Source organism: Pongo abelii, chromosome 13 (genome assembly GCF_028885655.2).
Source record: "Pongo abelii isolate AG06213 chromosome 13, NHGRI_mPonAbe1-v2.0_pri, whole genome shotgun sequence".
Classification (NCBI taxonomy): Eukaryota; Metazoa; Chordata; class Mammalia; order Primates; family Hominidae; genus Pongo; species Pongo abelii.
This window is the reverse complement of record NC_071998.2, coordinates 116,301,151-116,317,200: the sequence shown is the minus strand read 5'-3', so window position 1 is coordinate 116,317,200 and position 16,050 is coordinate 116,301,151. Positions and strand designations below refer to the sequence as shown.

The 16,050-nt window shown below is 36.6% G+C and overlaps 1 protein-coding gene across 3 annotated transcripts in view; it reads left to right on the top strand.

Moving 5' to 3' along the window:
* The window catches only part of SCAI (suppressor of cancer cell invasion), a 188,277-nt gene that overhangs the window by 109,725 nt on the left and 62,502 nt on the right, over positions 1–16,050 (top strand). For all 3 annotated transcript variants that reach the window (XR_008509997.2, XM_024252813.3, XM_009244859.4), the window contains 6 exons: positions 2,536–2,631; positions 3,797–3,883; positions 5,361–5,459; positions 11,816–11,912; positions 13,428–13,526; positions 13,682–13,834. Coding sequence is in view for 2 of the 3 variants with exons in the window: in XM_024252813.3 (XP_024108581.1) it covers positions 2,536–2,631; positions 3,797–3,883; positions 5,361–5,459; positions 11,816–11,912; positions 13,428–13,526; positions 13,682–13,834 (631 nt within the window). In the remaining variant the exon portion in view is untranslated. The remainder of the gene's footprint in view (positions 1–2,535; positions 2,632–3,796; positions 3,884–5,360; positions 5,460–11,815; positions 11,913–13,427; positions 13,527–13,681; positions 13,835–16,050) is intronic.

Genomic DNA, 16,050 nt, shown 5'->3' with positions numbered 1-16,050 from the left:
TCACTTGAACCCGGGAGGTGGAGGTTGCAGTTAGCTGCACTCTCGCCACTGCACTCCAGCCTGGCAACAGATAGAGACTCTATCTCAAAAAAAAAAAAAAAAACATATATTCATTTTACTGTTAAACATTTGAGTGTTTTCTCTGTTTTAAATATTTCTGTAGACATTTTAGTTATAGGGATCAATATAAATACAGTCTGTACTTCTTTTCTTAATTGAAAATAGTGCTAGTGGTGGTCATAGGGGTACTGATTGAGACAGAGTTGAACTAGCACAACAAAGGTGGACAGATAAACTTAGAGAAAGGAGTAGGGGGCCCAGAAACAAAAACATGTATTTTACCTGGCAACCCTAATTAGAAGAGACTGGCTCTAAATTGATAATCCGTGAATCTGCTGGTGGTACCTAGGGGTCATTGTACTGTTCTCTCTACTTTTGTATATGTTTGAAATTTTCCATCATAAAAAAATTAAAAGATATAACTTAAAAAATAGAGATACCTTTCACAAAAACAATGAAAATATGAGACCTTACAGTAATATGAACCAGGAAATATAGAACCTTTATGGAAAGAGTTGTAAATGTATTTAATGACAATGTTTGTACCATAAATGGAAAGAAATGCTATTGACAAAATTAGAAAAAAAATGAATTCCCCAAATTGATCTCTAGATTTATTCATTTACCACTAAATTCAATGAATTTATTGCTCCTTTATTTTTTTTAAAAAAGTGTCCGGGTGCGGTGGCTTACACCTGTAATCCCAGCACTTTGGGAGGCCGAGGCAGGCGGATCACGAGGTCAGGAGATCGAGACCACAGTGAAACCCTGTCTCTACTAAAAATACAAAAAATTAGCTGGGAACGGTGGTAGGCACCTGTAGCCCCAGCTACTCGAGAGGCTGAGGCAGGAGAATGTCATGAACCCAGGAGGAGGAGCTTGCAGTGAGCCAAGATCGCGCCACTGCAGTCCAGCCTGGGCGGCAGAGCGAGACTCCGTCTCAAAAAAAAAAAAAGTGACTTCAATAGTACAAATCTTGTGAAATGTAGTTGACTCTTTATAATTTGATTCAAATTATCTCCATGTACCAATAGCCATACCCTAAATTCTTTGAGACACGTCTGTCTTCTAGACTTTATTAGAGATACCTTGAGTTTATCAGGTTTCTACAAGACAGCCAAATTCTTAAATTCCTTTCCCGAATCTGTTTTGTCCCACTGAATAAAGGTACTTGGGGCCATCTTCATCTATTCACAGACTTTAATGAAGAAGTTTTGCCCTTGAAGATGAGGCTGAATTTTAATAGGCATTTATGGATAGCATTTCTCAATTATATCTTTTACAGTTACGCATTAGTAATTGTTGTATCTTTCAATCTTGTAAGTTCTTGAATTTGTGGATTTTCTTTTTCTTTTCAACTCCGCTTGCAGCTAATTCTTTTCTGAATTCATCTTTTTCTCGTAGTATTTTAAGTGTAGCTAATAGCATCCAGGGCTAGCAACATACTGTTTCCCAACCTCTTTGTATAAATCAACAAGTTCATTAATTGTAGTATCTGCTTTCTCAGTTTTCTCAGGCAAATGCAGTGTTACCATTGCATTATATAGGTCATCATTGTTTCCAGCCTTTGGTAACAGTTACTTGCTACTCAGTCCCAATTGCAGGTGTCACATATGTTACATGTTTGTTATGGCAATAACCTACTCCTGTTACCAGTTTCTAGACTAGCTTTTCCTAAGTAAGGCTGCTTAACAACCCTCAAATTGTAGTGCCTTCCTACAGTAAAGATGTGTTTCTAGCTCCCACATTAGCTACAAGTTGTCTGTGGTTTTGGGGCTCTGTTAAATGTGTCTTACTCAGTGTTCCAGGCTGAAGAACAGCCCTATCTTTGTCTTAGGTCAGAGGGAAAATTGAAAATGCTGAAACACTCAGTGCTCTTAATCTTCTCCTAAGATATGATGTAAATAACTTACAATTATATTTCATTGGCCAAAGTAAGTTAATACGGCCAGGCCCAATGTTTGTATGGTAGGGAGTATTTGCCTCTCAAAGACTGTACTATAAGTCACCAGGTTCAAGGACAAGGATGTATATTTATCTTATAGGGAGAGGATAGAATAGTGCAGAACAGTAATACCATCTACATATCGATTTCTAGGTATATTTTCTAAAGCAGTGTTTTTCAAACATTCAGCTGAGTTCTTAGCTGAAGATAAACATTTGGAAGTTGTCAGTATATAAGTGAGTGTGAATAAGATCACCCAGGGAGAGGGAAGAGAGTACCAGAAACCTCATGGGAGAGGCATCTGCAAAGAACACTAAGAACGACCTGTCAGAAGTAGGGAGGAGAATAGGAAAAGAGCATGTCCTGGACCCTAGTTATAGAATTATTTCTGCTCCAAAAAGTGTAACTTTTTAAAAAAAGAAAGCCTGATTGCAAGCATTTTTCATCTGTCTGGTTTGTACCATCACAAGACTTAATTTCCAAATAGCATAAGAAGTTTAATATTAATACATGCTCATTTACTATTTCAGAGATTTGCCACAATATGGACAGAAGCAGTGGCAGTCCTATTTTGGAAGAACTTTTGATGTTTACACCAAACTCTGGAAGTTCCAGCAGCAGCATCGGTAAATGAATTTTATAGTTAAAGGAGAGTGAAGGCCTGTTTTGTATTAGTCACAGTTTTTATCTTCACTACTTCAGTGCTTTTTGTCTTGGTGCTTTTTCTTTTTTTTCACCAACAAAGCAAAGGTAAATCTTGGTGCTTTTAAAATAACATATTTCATCTTTATAACCCAAATGAAAACAAATTTATTTCTTTCCTATTTATTTAAGATTTTAAAATGTATGGCCAGGCATGGTGGCTCATGCCTGTAATCCCAGCACTTTGGGAGGCCGAGGTGGGAGGATTGCTTGAGCTCAGGAGTTTGAGACCAGCCTTGGCAGCATGGCTAAACCCTATCTCTACAAAATACACAAAAAATTAGCCAGGTGTGGTGGTGCGCAGCTGTAATCCCAGCTACTCAGGAGGCTGTGGCACGAGACTCACTTGAACCCTGAAGGCGGGGAGGTTGCAGTGAGCTGAGATTGCATCACTGCACTCTGGCTTGGGCAACAGAAAGAGACCCTGTCTCAAAAAAAAAAAATAAATAAATAAAAATAAATAATAAAATAAGGGTGGGTGCAGTGGCTCCTGTCTGTAATCCCAGCACTTTAGGAGTCTGAGGTGGGTGGGTAACTTGAGGTCAGGAGTTCAAGACCAGCCTGGCTAATATGGCGAAACCCTGTCTCTACTAAAAATATAAAAATTAGTCGGGCATGGTGGTGCACACCTGTAATCCCAGCTATTCAGGAGACTGAGGCAGCAGAATCGCTTGAACTCGAGAGGCGGAGGTGGCAGTGAGCCCAGATCATGCCACTGTACTCCAGCCTGGGCAACAGAGACACACTCTGTCTCAAAAAAGGAAAAAAGTAATGTTCTTGTCTGATTTTTAAAGGCAATATTATATGTGGAATGGTTCAGATCAGCTAGAGTATAGGTAGGATGATTTATGGTTTCATTCTAAAATACATGTTTATTGGCCAAAGTAGTTTCTTTTTATATTTCAACTTCTAAATAGACATTTAATAAATGCTTTTTAAATTTAATGGAATGACTACATTGAAATCTAATGAAAAATTCATTAGCTTTGCTGAATTGGTTGGTATTTTGTCCTATTGAATTTACAGATTTGATTAGTTTTGGAATTTATAGACTCTTATTTCTATTTTCTTGTATCCTATATAAAACAGACAAGTCTTGGATAATCGGTATGGCTTGAAGCGCTGGCAAATAGGAGAAATTGCTTCCAAGATTGGGCAGCTATACTATCATTATTAGTAAGTAAATTACACATGGAAAGAGTAAAGTGTTGTCTGATTAAAACATAGCATACAGAAGTATACATACATAATATACTCATTGCTAGGCATGAAAATCTTGAGTTACAAATGAAACCCTAGTAGTTCGGACCAGATTGATCAAGACAATGTTGTGCAATAACCTTCCATAGTCAAAGTACTTTTTGTTTTAAAGACTTGCCTCCCAAACACTTCATTTGGTCAGACTCATTTATAACTTAAAAATTTGATCTTGGTTTTAGATAAATGATTAATACTAAAGGATTTATTGTTCTTGCAGCTTCACTTGTCTTAATAATGTGTAGCATTATATTATAACTTGTATGTATGAATGAATGGTTTTCAGAAGGATACTTTAAAAAACTCATACTTGCAGGATATGTTTGAAAGATATTTTTTATTATATCCTTAGAGCACTAACATCTATATAGTCCCATCCCTGAGTTCAGAGAACAAGAAGGGTCCTTTTAGGAATCTAAATCTCATCATCCTGAAGTGATAATCAGGTATACAATAAAAAAGGCTTGGACCATTTGTAATCTAAAAGGCAATAAAATGGCTGGGCGTGGTGGCTCACGCCTGTAATCCTAAGACTTTGGGAGGCCAAGGTGGGTGGATCACCTGAGGTCAGGAGTTTGAGACCAGCCTAGTGAAACCCCGTCTCTACTAAACAGATAAAAAAATTATCCAAGTGTGGTGGCAGGTGCCTGTAATCCCAGCTACTCGGGAGGCTGAGGCAGGAAAATTGCTTGAACCTGGGAGGCAGAGGTTGCAGTGAGCCGAGATCATGCCATTGGCACTCCAGCCTGGGCAACAAGCATGAAACTCTGTCTCAAAAAATAAAAAATTAGAAAAAAAGAAAAAAAAAGTCAATAAAACTTCTTCCATTTCCTACATTTTGGCATACCGCTCCAAATTCCCACCATTAAAATCACTCTCTTGGGTAGAATATTTTCTTAAAAAGTCCCTTGTAAAACTAGAAATGTTTTCTCAGGTAGAAATATTTTCTTAAAAAGTCCCTTGTAAAACATAATTCATTAACATCCCCTGAAGATTTGTATGGATTAGTGCATTCCTCAGTTCTGTGAGGACAGAAATTAAAGAAATGAGCCAAAGGACTGTATGGATTTGAGGAAGTGGCCTAGTCCTGGGAGAGGATTTCACTGGATGGAATGCTGTTTGGAGAGTCCCTTCAAAGAATGAGGATAATGAGTAATATGGGTTGGCATCAAAAAAGGCTTGGATGCAGTGTGGAGGTTTTTCAAAAAATTTCATTATTTCTTATACATTTTAAGGGTGATATGATTATTGTCTTGCCGATTCAAATTTAGGACAGTCATTCCCACCACCCCCGCACCCGGTGCCACAGAGGAATACAGTGGTATCTAGAACAAGTATTTACCATGGTGAAGAGTCTCTGACACTGTCATATTTAAAAATATTTTTTTTCTCATAGCTTACGCACATCTGAAACCAGCTATCTGAATGAGGCTTTTTCCTTCTATTCTGCAATCAGACAGAGATCATATTATTCTCAAGTCAATAAAGAGGACAGGTATGTATCTGCTATGTTTTTAGAAAGATGAGGATAAAACATTCAGTCTTTAGTCTGCATAGAAATTGTGCGGAAAAGCATACATTTGTTTATAACTTGTACTCATTTACCAGGCTTTATTGAGTGCCTACTATGTAGTAGACCTTCGAAAGCATAGAGAAGTATATGTTACCTAAGCAATAAATATCAAAGATGTTTAACAGATGTCACAATGCCAAAGGAGGGTTGGGTTATTGTTTTACAAGAGATTGGCTTCACACAGATTTAATAGAAAAGAAATGACTCCAAAACAAGGTTTAGCTAATAACATTTATTCTTTAGCCTGTGTAATCTTAATTCATATCTCTTCAAAAGCCTGGTGACAACTGTCATGTAGGACCAGGGAATAGCCTGCTAATGCTGTTTGAATTCTCTCTTTTTTTTTTTTTTTTTTTTGAGATGGAGTCTCGCTCTGTTGCCCAGGCTGGAGTGCAGTGGTGCAATCTCAACTCACTGCAACCTCCACCTCCACTTCCTGGGTTCAAGCAATTATACTGCTTCAGCATCCCAAGTAGGTGGAATTACAGGCTTGTGCCACCACCCCCGGCTAATTTTTTTGTATTTTTTAGTAGAGATGGGGTTTCACCATGTTGGCCAGGCTGGTCTCAAACTCTTGAACTCAAGTGATCCACCCTCCTTGGCCTCCCAAAGTGCTGGGATTACAGGCGTGAGCCACTACACCCAGCCTGGATTGTGATTTGATTACTTCCAGATGAGTATGGAATTGTGGAAGAAATCAGAGATCTTCTGGAGAATCTTTCTTGCTAGTATTCTGGGAATTGTTGGATGAGAAAGTTCAGGCACAGAAGGTCTGGATATTCTCTCTACCCCAGCAACAGAACTCACAGTTTTTATATGGTGAAAAGATTATATTCTCTTAGCAATAGAAGAAAACAGTTTTGACATGTTTCTCTCGAGAACACTTTGTGGTTGACTGTTGTAAGCTTTCCAACTAAACAGTGACATTTTGGGGAAAGCCCTACTCTTGTAAATCTCCTTAATTTCCTTGCATGTCTTGTTCAGACTTGTCTAGGGGCGTTTGCATGGCACATGTAAGGGGTGCAGATGCTGGAGTGTACATTTTTCATATCTTTTTGTCATCCCCTTACATCAGAAGTTCCATCAGTTACTTTTCCCTTAGGTTGTCCTATAGTTTGCTTCACATATTTTCACTACAGATATATTTCCTCCAACCCTAATTTTTAAAAAAATTCTTGCTATACTATTTGTCTTAATTCTTGGCGAGATAAATTATATCTTAAAAAATGCGAAAGAGCTGTGTAACATTTTATCGGCATTAAAAATACATATTAGCAGAGAACTATTTTAAGTAATAGCAAAACACTTTATATAATTTACTTTTCTGCATTTTCTAATTTGACAAAAGGGAAATTGGCTTTAATCCTAATACCCAACAGTTTGATTTATTGCCATAATTTTATGCCTTAATAACAAACATCAAATTTGAATTGTTTTCCTGTGCAGTTTCCTAGATCAGAGCATATTATTTAGAAGTAGGATTATTTGGAATCAGGATGACAAAAACTCTTGCTTTGTGCCAGTAAATTAGAATCAAAGGACAATCTGGTGTGCAAAACCTTGACCTTGCTGTGTGTGGTTAGGAGGGGCTTTGTTCAGTTTGTAGGTTGTTTCTTAGTTTACACAGGGTAAGAGTGCTAGTCAAGATTGCAATCAGCAACAGCTGCTAAAATCAAGAGCCAGGAGAGAAAACCAAGTAAGGAAGTATTCCACAATTTCACAGTTCATTTAAAAGGCAAAAATCTTCACTCCTCAAAAGGAACAAATTCTCTCTGCACTGTCTCGACAGCTAAGGATTATGTCGAGACCAGGAGGAAGAAGTAGTTTGTTCCAGCAATCTCAAGGTTAGTGTCTGTCACTAAGCATAGACCACTCCCAGAACATCTCATTCCATGGGTCCATCCTGCTTAGGAGAGGAGATATTACATACAGCCACTCCTCCTAGGAGCTGCACACCCCAATTCTGTTGCAAATGGCCAAAGCTGAACCTGGTTGGATTTGGAGAAGGTGAAGATTCTGAATACCCAAGAGGTTTTGTGGAGATGTTACAGTGAGCCACCTGGAAGAACAGAGTTTCCTAGGCAAGTGTGTAGTTAAAGAGTCAGTGTCTTGTAAGTAGGGAGCCTAACAGGTTGGACAAGGCTGGAATTCTGGAGTCCATAAGTTTGTTAAGAGCTTAAAAAAAATGGCCGGGTGCAGCGGCTCACACCTATAATCCAGCACTTTGGGAAGCCAAGGCAGGTGGCTCATGAGGTCAGGAGATCGAGACCATCCTGGCTAACATGGTGAAACCCCGTCTCTACTAAAAATACAAAAAATTAGCCGGGCGTGGTGGCATGTGCCTGTAGTCCGAGCTACTCGGGAGGCTGAGGCATGAGAATCTCTTGAACCGGGGAGGTGGAGGTTGCAGTGAGCCAAGATGGCACCACTGCACTCAGTCTGGGTGACAGAGTGAGACTCTGTCTCAAAAAAAAAAAAAAAACCTTCATAAAAAGCCTTCAATTTTATATTCATATTTCCCACTGGACAAAACTTAATACTGTCACCACTTATGTTGACGTTGACAACATGTCAACATGTCATTTATTGTTCAGAAGAAACATAGAGTAAGTAAAGTTTGCTTGTTATTATTTTAAGAAAAATAATTTTAAAGAATATGAGGAGAATGTGTAACTTCAGAAGAGGTAGAGGGGGAAAGTGAATAATAAAATTATGATTATTACAATAGAAGGCAGAAAAGGAAAATAAACTCCAGTTATGTTGATGTCAACATAAGTGGTGACAGTCTTAAGTTTTTTTCAGTGGGAAATATGAATGTAAAATTGAAGGCTTTGGCACTTCGTAATGGTGCTGATGGCAAAGAGGGCTTGATGTGGACCCTTCCAGTGAGTCACACTCCTTTTTCTACAGTTTGATACGGAGTCAGTTGGTAGGCTAGGGGTTGTGGTTCAGGTTATTGGGCTTGATTGAGGTGGCCTCTCATGTGTGAGTGGACAGCACTGACGCATTTCATCTGTGCTTTGCTGCAGTTCCTCACAGTGGCTTCCAAAATAGAAAGCACCCACCCACTTCTGTATGCTTATTGAATATAAGGATCAGCTAACTATGGCCTGTTTGCATGCCAGATTGGGCCCATGGCCTGTTTTTGTACTGTGTGGCAGTTTAGAATTTTTTTTTTTTTTTACATTTTCAAAGGGTTGTAAAAAGGGAAAAGATGAATATGCTACAGGCACCAAATGTGGCCTGCAAAGCTTAAAATATTTACCATCTGGCCCTTTGTAGAAAGTTTACTGGTTGTATAATCCATGATATAGATTCATAGAACCTATTTTTTTAATCAAAAAAGTAACAGAATTAAGTCATTCATATTTCAAGTTTGAATTGACATCATCCTTCTACTAATTTTCTTTGTTTTGAATTCCACTTTTGACACTATGATAGGCTAGATAACCTGAAATACTAAACACCTAGAAATGCTGGATAAAATAGGACAATCATCCTTTTAAATGGAAAACTTAGTTGTCAAGAAAGTAAGGAAGTCCCTAGTTCATTTTCCCGTTGCTGTGGTGACCTTGGAGGGTGGGGTGATTGGTTTGGGTGACATAAAAGAGCAAGGAAGAAGAATATTGAAACCAGAAGGGGAAGGTATGATATACAAGAAGGATTGGTAAGAAAAAATTATCCCCTTGTATTCTAAAACATCGATTTGATGGGGCAGTAATCATCATAACAATGGCTGATTGACATTATTAAAATAAAATGGAGCCAAATCTAGATAACAATAATATGAAAGAAGAAAGGGGATAAAGAATTAAACCATTCTAATATCCATTTATTCTTCAGAATAAACATAAAGTTTACTTGTTAATATTTTAAGAAAACTATAATTAGAATGTGTAACTTTAGAAGAGGTAGAGGGGGAAAATGAGTAACAAAATGATGATCATTACAATGAAAGGCAGGAAGGGAAAATAAACTCCAAAAAGTATAAGTAGCACAAAATAATAAAATAGAAACAAATCCAAATCATGGCAAGTAAAAGTGATCTAAACTTCCTTGTTAAAAGACAAAGATTATCAGTATGCCTCTTAGAAAAACCCAGTAATATACTGTTTTATTAAGAGACTCTTCAAGGCCAAGAGCGGTGGCTCACACCTGTTATCCCAACACTTTGGGTGGCTAAGATGGGAAGATTGCTTGAGGCCAGGAGTTCAAGACCAGCCTGGGAAACATAGCAAGACCCGGTTTCTACAAAAAATAAAAATAAAAAAATTACCCAGGCGTGGTGGCACATGCCTGCAATCCTAGTTACTCCGGAAGCTGAGGTGAGAGGATTGCTTGAGCCCAGGAGTTTGAGGCTGCAGTGATTTATGATGGTGCCACTGCACTTCAGCCTGGGAAATAGGGCAAGACTATCTCTTTTAAATAAATAAATCCTTCAAAGATGTAAGGTAGACAGAGAAAGATAATGAGACAGCTACTAAGGGGAAGAAATGTGTACGTGTATATGCATTTCTTATGTGTATACTGTGTGTATATTTAAAGGTAGAAAGTATTATTGAGAATAGAGGTTTACTCTGATGAAAGGAACGATTCAGGAAAATATAAAAATCATAAACTTATATATACCTAATAACGTAGCGTTATAATAAAGCAAAGTATTTTTTTAAAGTAGGGAAATTAATGATCTGATGTACATGGGAATTTTTGATATATGATATTTAATAATTTATATATCAAGACAAGAAATCATAAGATTTGAGTAACAAGTTTGTTCCAGTGTACCTAAAATTGTGTGCAACAGTATATATATATGTTATTTTCAAACTTACATGAAAATTTGTGAAATTAACTGATACTTGCCACAATACAAGTTTAATAAAAGGTTCAATAAAGTGTATGTTGTCTAACCATGGTACGATTTCATTAAAAACAAAAATAAAACATAATTTAAAAAAATCAGTAGCTGCATGTGTAGCCCAGCTACTCAGAAGGCTGAGGCAAGAGGATTCCTTGAACCCAGGAGTTCAAGTCCAGTCTGGGCAACATAGCAAGACTCCATCTCTTAAACAAAAAAAATAAGTTTGTCAAGCAGAAGACACATTTCTAAGTAACTCATGGGTCGAAAGAATTTTTTTAAAATTTTATTATGGAAAATGTTGAACATACACACAAAAAAATACACTGTTGTAAGGCTATTATTTGTGATGTAGGATATGGAAAGCAGTAGGAAATGTCAGGTTTGAATTGATAATTGGTAAGTGTAAAGTGTTATGTGTGAACAGATAAAATATATTGTAAGGGGCATTTGATAAGTTAAAGGATGCATGTTGTTACTCCTAGCAATCACTTAAAGAACAATAACAAAGAAGTAGTATAACTAGGAAGCCAAAAGATGATATAAAATGGAACACTAAAAAATATTTGATTAACCAAAGAGAAAGCACAACAGGAACAACAGAGGAACACAGCAAGAGAAGGAGCAAGTAGGGAACAAATAGCAAGGTGGTAGATATAAACCTAGCCAAAGCAATAATGACATTAAATGTAATCGGTCTAAATACATCAAGTAAAAGGCACAGAGATAGTCAAAGTGGACAGAAAATCAGGACCTAAGTATATACTGCCCACAAAACATGTGAATTTGAATTAAAAGCCACAGATAATTGAAAGAAGGATGAAAAAAGATATACAAACAATAAGCATGAAAAAGCTGACTTGATTATACTAATAGCAGAAAAATGAGATTTTAAGACAATGTTCTTCCTGGAATCCTTTTCACCTCATATTTTCCTGCGTGTAGTCTTCCACGCTTCCTTGTATTCTTAACTTAAACATTTACTACTTTCTTTAGGAAGCCTTTTCTCACCCAAGATCTAGTCCTGTAGGCACAAATAGCATTCTTTATTTCTCCTATCATTATATTATTCTGTTGTGTTTTAAGCATTTATCTCTCTCCTGTATATTTTAAGTTCTTTTCTGTCTGTAAGATCTTTGAAGAAGGGAATATCTCTAGTTTTTTACAATTATACTTTTAGCAATTAACATAGTATCTGATGCACCTAAGTTCTCAATAAATACTTGTTGAATGAATGAATATATGAGTAAACAACTTAATAAATCAGTAAGAAATATTTTAAACAGACTATATGGTTATATGTGGAAATGTTTATAATTGTGCAAAAAAGGAGGGAGTTTTAAAAGCTATCAGAAAATTTAAAAAATCAAAAAGCATTCTTTTTTAATCTAATGAGTAATTTTTCATTTATCTTCCATAGACCTGAATTGGTAGTTAAGAAGTTACGTTATTATGCAAGATTTATAGTAGTTTGTCTTCTTCTCAACAAAATGGATGTTGTAAAGGATCTGGTAAAGGTAAATGCACTTTTAAAAAGTTCAAATTCTAATCTCTAGTTGTATATGGATGATCTTATTTTTTAAAAACAGATTTTAGGTTAAAATAATTTTGATATATCAAAATAATTACAATATTCAAAGTATAGTAACATCTGACAAGGGTAATGATAAAAAATTTTTCCAACTCTTTTCATGTTACAAATACACTAATCTGAGATAATTGTCTTGATTCCTTGCTTTTGTCCTTTCTGCATGTTTTACATTTCAAAGCCCATCAATGGATGGCTGGGAATGCAAACAAACAGAAATTCTTAGTTTAAGAGAAAATAATTGAAATGTTATGTCAAGAAAAAGTACATAATGCTTTACAAAGGCATTGCAAATCATTTTCGTTTTCCCACCACTTTAGAGTGTCTACATCGTCTCTCCTTCATTAACTCAGGTGATTAAGAGTTAACTGTCTTCAGACCCACTTAATACCTGTAATCATTGCATATTAAATTCTGATTGCACTCTGTACTCAATAGTTTCAATGGCATACTTAATTTTGTATCAAGTATAACATGCCAGTTGGTTTTTTGGGTTTTGTGGGTTTTTTTTTTTTTTCTTTTTTTTTTTTTTTGAGACAAGGTCTCGCTCTGTCACCCAGCTGTCATACACTGGGTCATACAGTGGGTGATACACTGGGTCATACACTGTCATACAGTGGCATGATCTTGTCTCACTGCAACCTCTGCCTCCCAGGCTCAAGCAATCCTCCTTAGCCTCCTGAGTAGCTGGAATCATAGGCTGAAGCCACCACTCCTAGCTAATTTTTGTGTTTTTTGTAGAGACAGGGTTTCACCATGTTGCCCAGGCTGGTCTCAAACTCATGGGTTCAAGCAATCCGCCAGCCTCGGCCTCCCGAAGTGCTGGGATTACAGGCGTGAGCCACTGTGCCCAGCTCAACATGCCAGTTTTGTCAAGGCCCCCAGAAGTAGCTCTCTGTTCTCCTTTTCTACCTTCCTTTATACCCAGTTACCATTAAAAATATTTCCAAAAACCGTATAATACAAATCCAAATAAAGTCAGGAAGTATTTTTAGAAATACATAATTTTTTGTAGTGGTAGGGTCTCACTATGTTGCCTAGGCTGGCCTCGAAATCTTGGCCTCAAATGATCCTCCCACCTCGACCTCCCAAAGGGCTGGGATTACAGGTGTGAGATACTGCATCCAGCCTCATGTTTTTTTAATGTTAAAATTTTTGAATTTCTCTTTTCTGATTCTTTCATTAATGAATTCATTGCTGATGTAGTACTGATAGGAAATAGATCTCTGTAAAGACTTTATTTGATGGCTATTATTCTGAAGTTTGTGACTTTTGAAGAACATTTATTTAGTTTTCATTTTTGTTTTTGGTTATAATCAGGACTGTGTATTGCTAATAATCAAATTTTGTAAGTATGTTGGTTTCTGTCAGGAATATGGTTCTATATGGCTGTGTGTTTTTATGGGTTTTTTAATAACCTTTTTTATGATGTTTTTAAAATCAGGAATTGTCAGATGAAATTGAAGATTATACTCACCGATTTAATACTGAAGATCAAGTGGAATGGAACTTGGTGCTTCAAGAAGTAGCAGCTTTCATTGAGGTCAGTTTTTGATAAGAAAAATCATAATTATTGATAAATAAATGACCATGTAGTTTATGTTTTTATTGTGTGTATATGTCAAGAAGAAGGAATAACTTACTCTATTGATATTTAGTCTTGGCCATTCGTTAAGTTCTTACTGCTTTTTTCTTTAGGCGGATCCTGTAATGGTATTAAATGATGATAATACCATTGTTATCACATCGAATCGCCTTGCTGAAACAGGAGCCCCATTGCTGGAACAGGGCATGATTGTGGGACAGTTGTCTCTGGCTGATGCACTCATTATTGGTAATTGTAATAATCAGGTAAATAATTGTGAAGGAATTATGCTTAAAATTCACTGTGAAAAATAGTGCTATTGATGATCACAGAATTATTTTCTTATAAATATCTTAACATCCTCTTGTGAGGAAATTGCTGATTAAATTATGCTGTGTGCATATATGGAATATATTACAGATATTTAAATAGCTTAGAATTTTTAATAACATAGGAAGATACTCATGATACAGTAAGTGAAAATAAACTTGCCATGGAGCCAGGAAGCAGAATTATTTCATGTATGTTAGAATGTCTATGTGTATGCACATAGGAAAAAGACTAGGAAGAAATTTTACAAATATCTAAGTTTTATCTCCGAATAACCAAATTATAGGGGATTTTTATTGTATTTTTTTACAACATTCTAAAGTTTCCAAAATTTCTGGCCTGGCACAGTGGCTCACACCTGGAATCTCAGCACTTTCGGAAGCCCAGGTGGTTAGATCTCTTGAGGTCAGGAGTTCGAGACCAGCCTGGCCAACATGGCGAAGCCCCATCTCTACTACAAAATGCAAAAATTAGCCAGCCATGGTGGCATGCACCTGTAATCCCAGCTACTTGGGAGGCTGAGGCAAGAGAATCACTTGAACCTGGGAGGCGGAGGTTGGAGTGAGCCAAGATCATGCCACTGTACTCCAGCCTGGGCAACAGAGCGAGACTCTGTCTCAAAAATTATTAATAATAATAAAGTTTCCAAAATGTATATGTACTACTTTCCAATCGAGCAAAAAGGGGCGAGGAGTTGGTGTTTTTTGTTTTTTGTGGTTTTTTTTTTGAGACGGAGTCTTGCTTTGTCACCCAGGTGGGAGTGCAGTGGCACGATTTTGGCTCACTGCAACCTCCATCTCCCAGGTTCAAGCTATTCTCCTGCCTCTCAGCCTCCCAAGTAGCTGGGATTACAGGCACATACCACCACACCTGGCTAATTTTTGTATATTTAGTAGAAACGATATCATCATGTTGGCCAGGCTGGTCTTGAACTCCTGACCTCAAGTGATCCTCCTGCCTCAGCCTTCCAAGGTGTTGGGATTACAGGTGTGAGCCACCGCACTTGGCCAGGAGTTGTTTTTGCATAAATTTGTCAAAAGTGAATTTCAAATGTTTTTTCATGACAGAGTGGCCCCATGGTGATGAGATTTAATGTACTAGAAATGAAATTTACTGGAAATTACACCAGTGAATACATTTTTCTAGATGTGTTTTTTATACAAGTTTAATTTTGGATCCTATCCTAGCATCTATCAATCACTTTTGTTATTGTTAAATTTTTCTGGTATTTCTCCATTTTTGGCATTTATGACCATTATTTTGCAAATATCTACAACATTTTTGAAATTATAGTATGAATATACTAAATGGAAAAATTCTGAAACATTTATGGTTTGTATAGTTATACTATATTAAGGCTCGGTATTTTTCTCACTTTTTTTTTAATTCAAAGAAATTTTTTCTAATCAGAAAAATATAAATTAAAACCAAATGAGATATCACCGACCTAGATATCTAAAAACAAAAGAGACCGAGAAACTGATAATATCGTATTCTGGCAACTAGTATAAGAACTGAATATTTCATACTATGTAGAAATAGAAATTGATAGATTTACCTTAGAAAAGTGGCAGGCATTATCTAGTACAGCTCCATATGTGCACACTCTATGACCAAGCATTTCCAATATTTTCTTATTGATCTGTAAGAGTTCCGAATATATTCTACATGGAAGTCCTTTGTCAGATTTATGTATTGAACTATCTTCTCCTACTCTTGTCTTGCCTTTTACTCTCTTCTGATATCTCCTGTCTCTTTCTCTCCTTTTTTTTAAACATCTGTTAAAATATTTATTAGTGTCTGCTCTATGCCAGACGCCCCTGTTCCAGATACTGAGATTCCAGTGAACAGAAGTCCTTAATTTTAATGTAGTCTGATTTATATTTTTTTTCCTTTCTGGTACGAGCTTTTTTGTGTCCTATTTTGAGAAATCATTGCTTACCTTACCTTTCATATTTAGATCTATGATCTCTTTGGGATTTATTTTAGTGTGAAGAATGGGTCAGATTTTCTTTCTGGATTTCCAGTAGACCTAGCACCATTTACTAAAAAGACCATCTTTTCCCTGCCACACTGCAGTGTCACTTTTATCATAAATCTGATATTCAAATATATTTGAGTCTGATTCTGTTCCTTTGGTCTGTATGTCTAT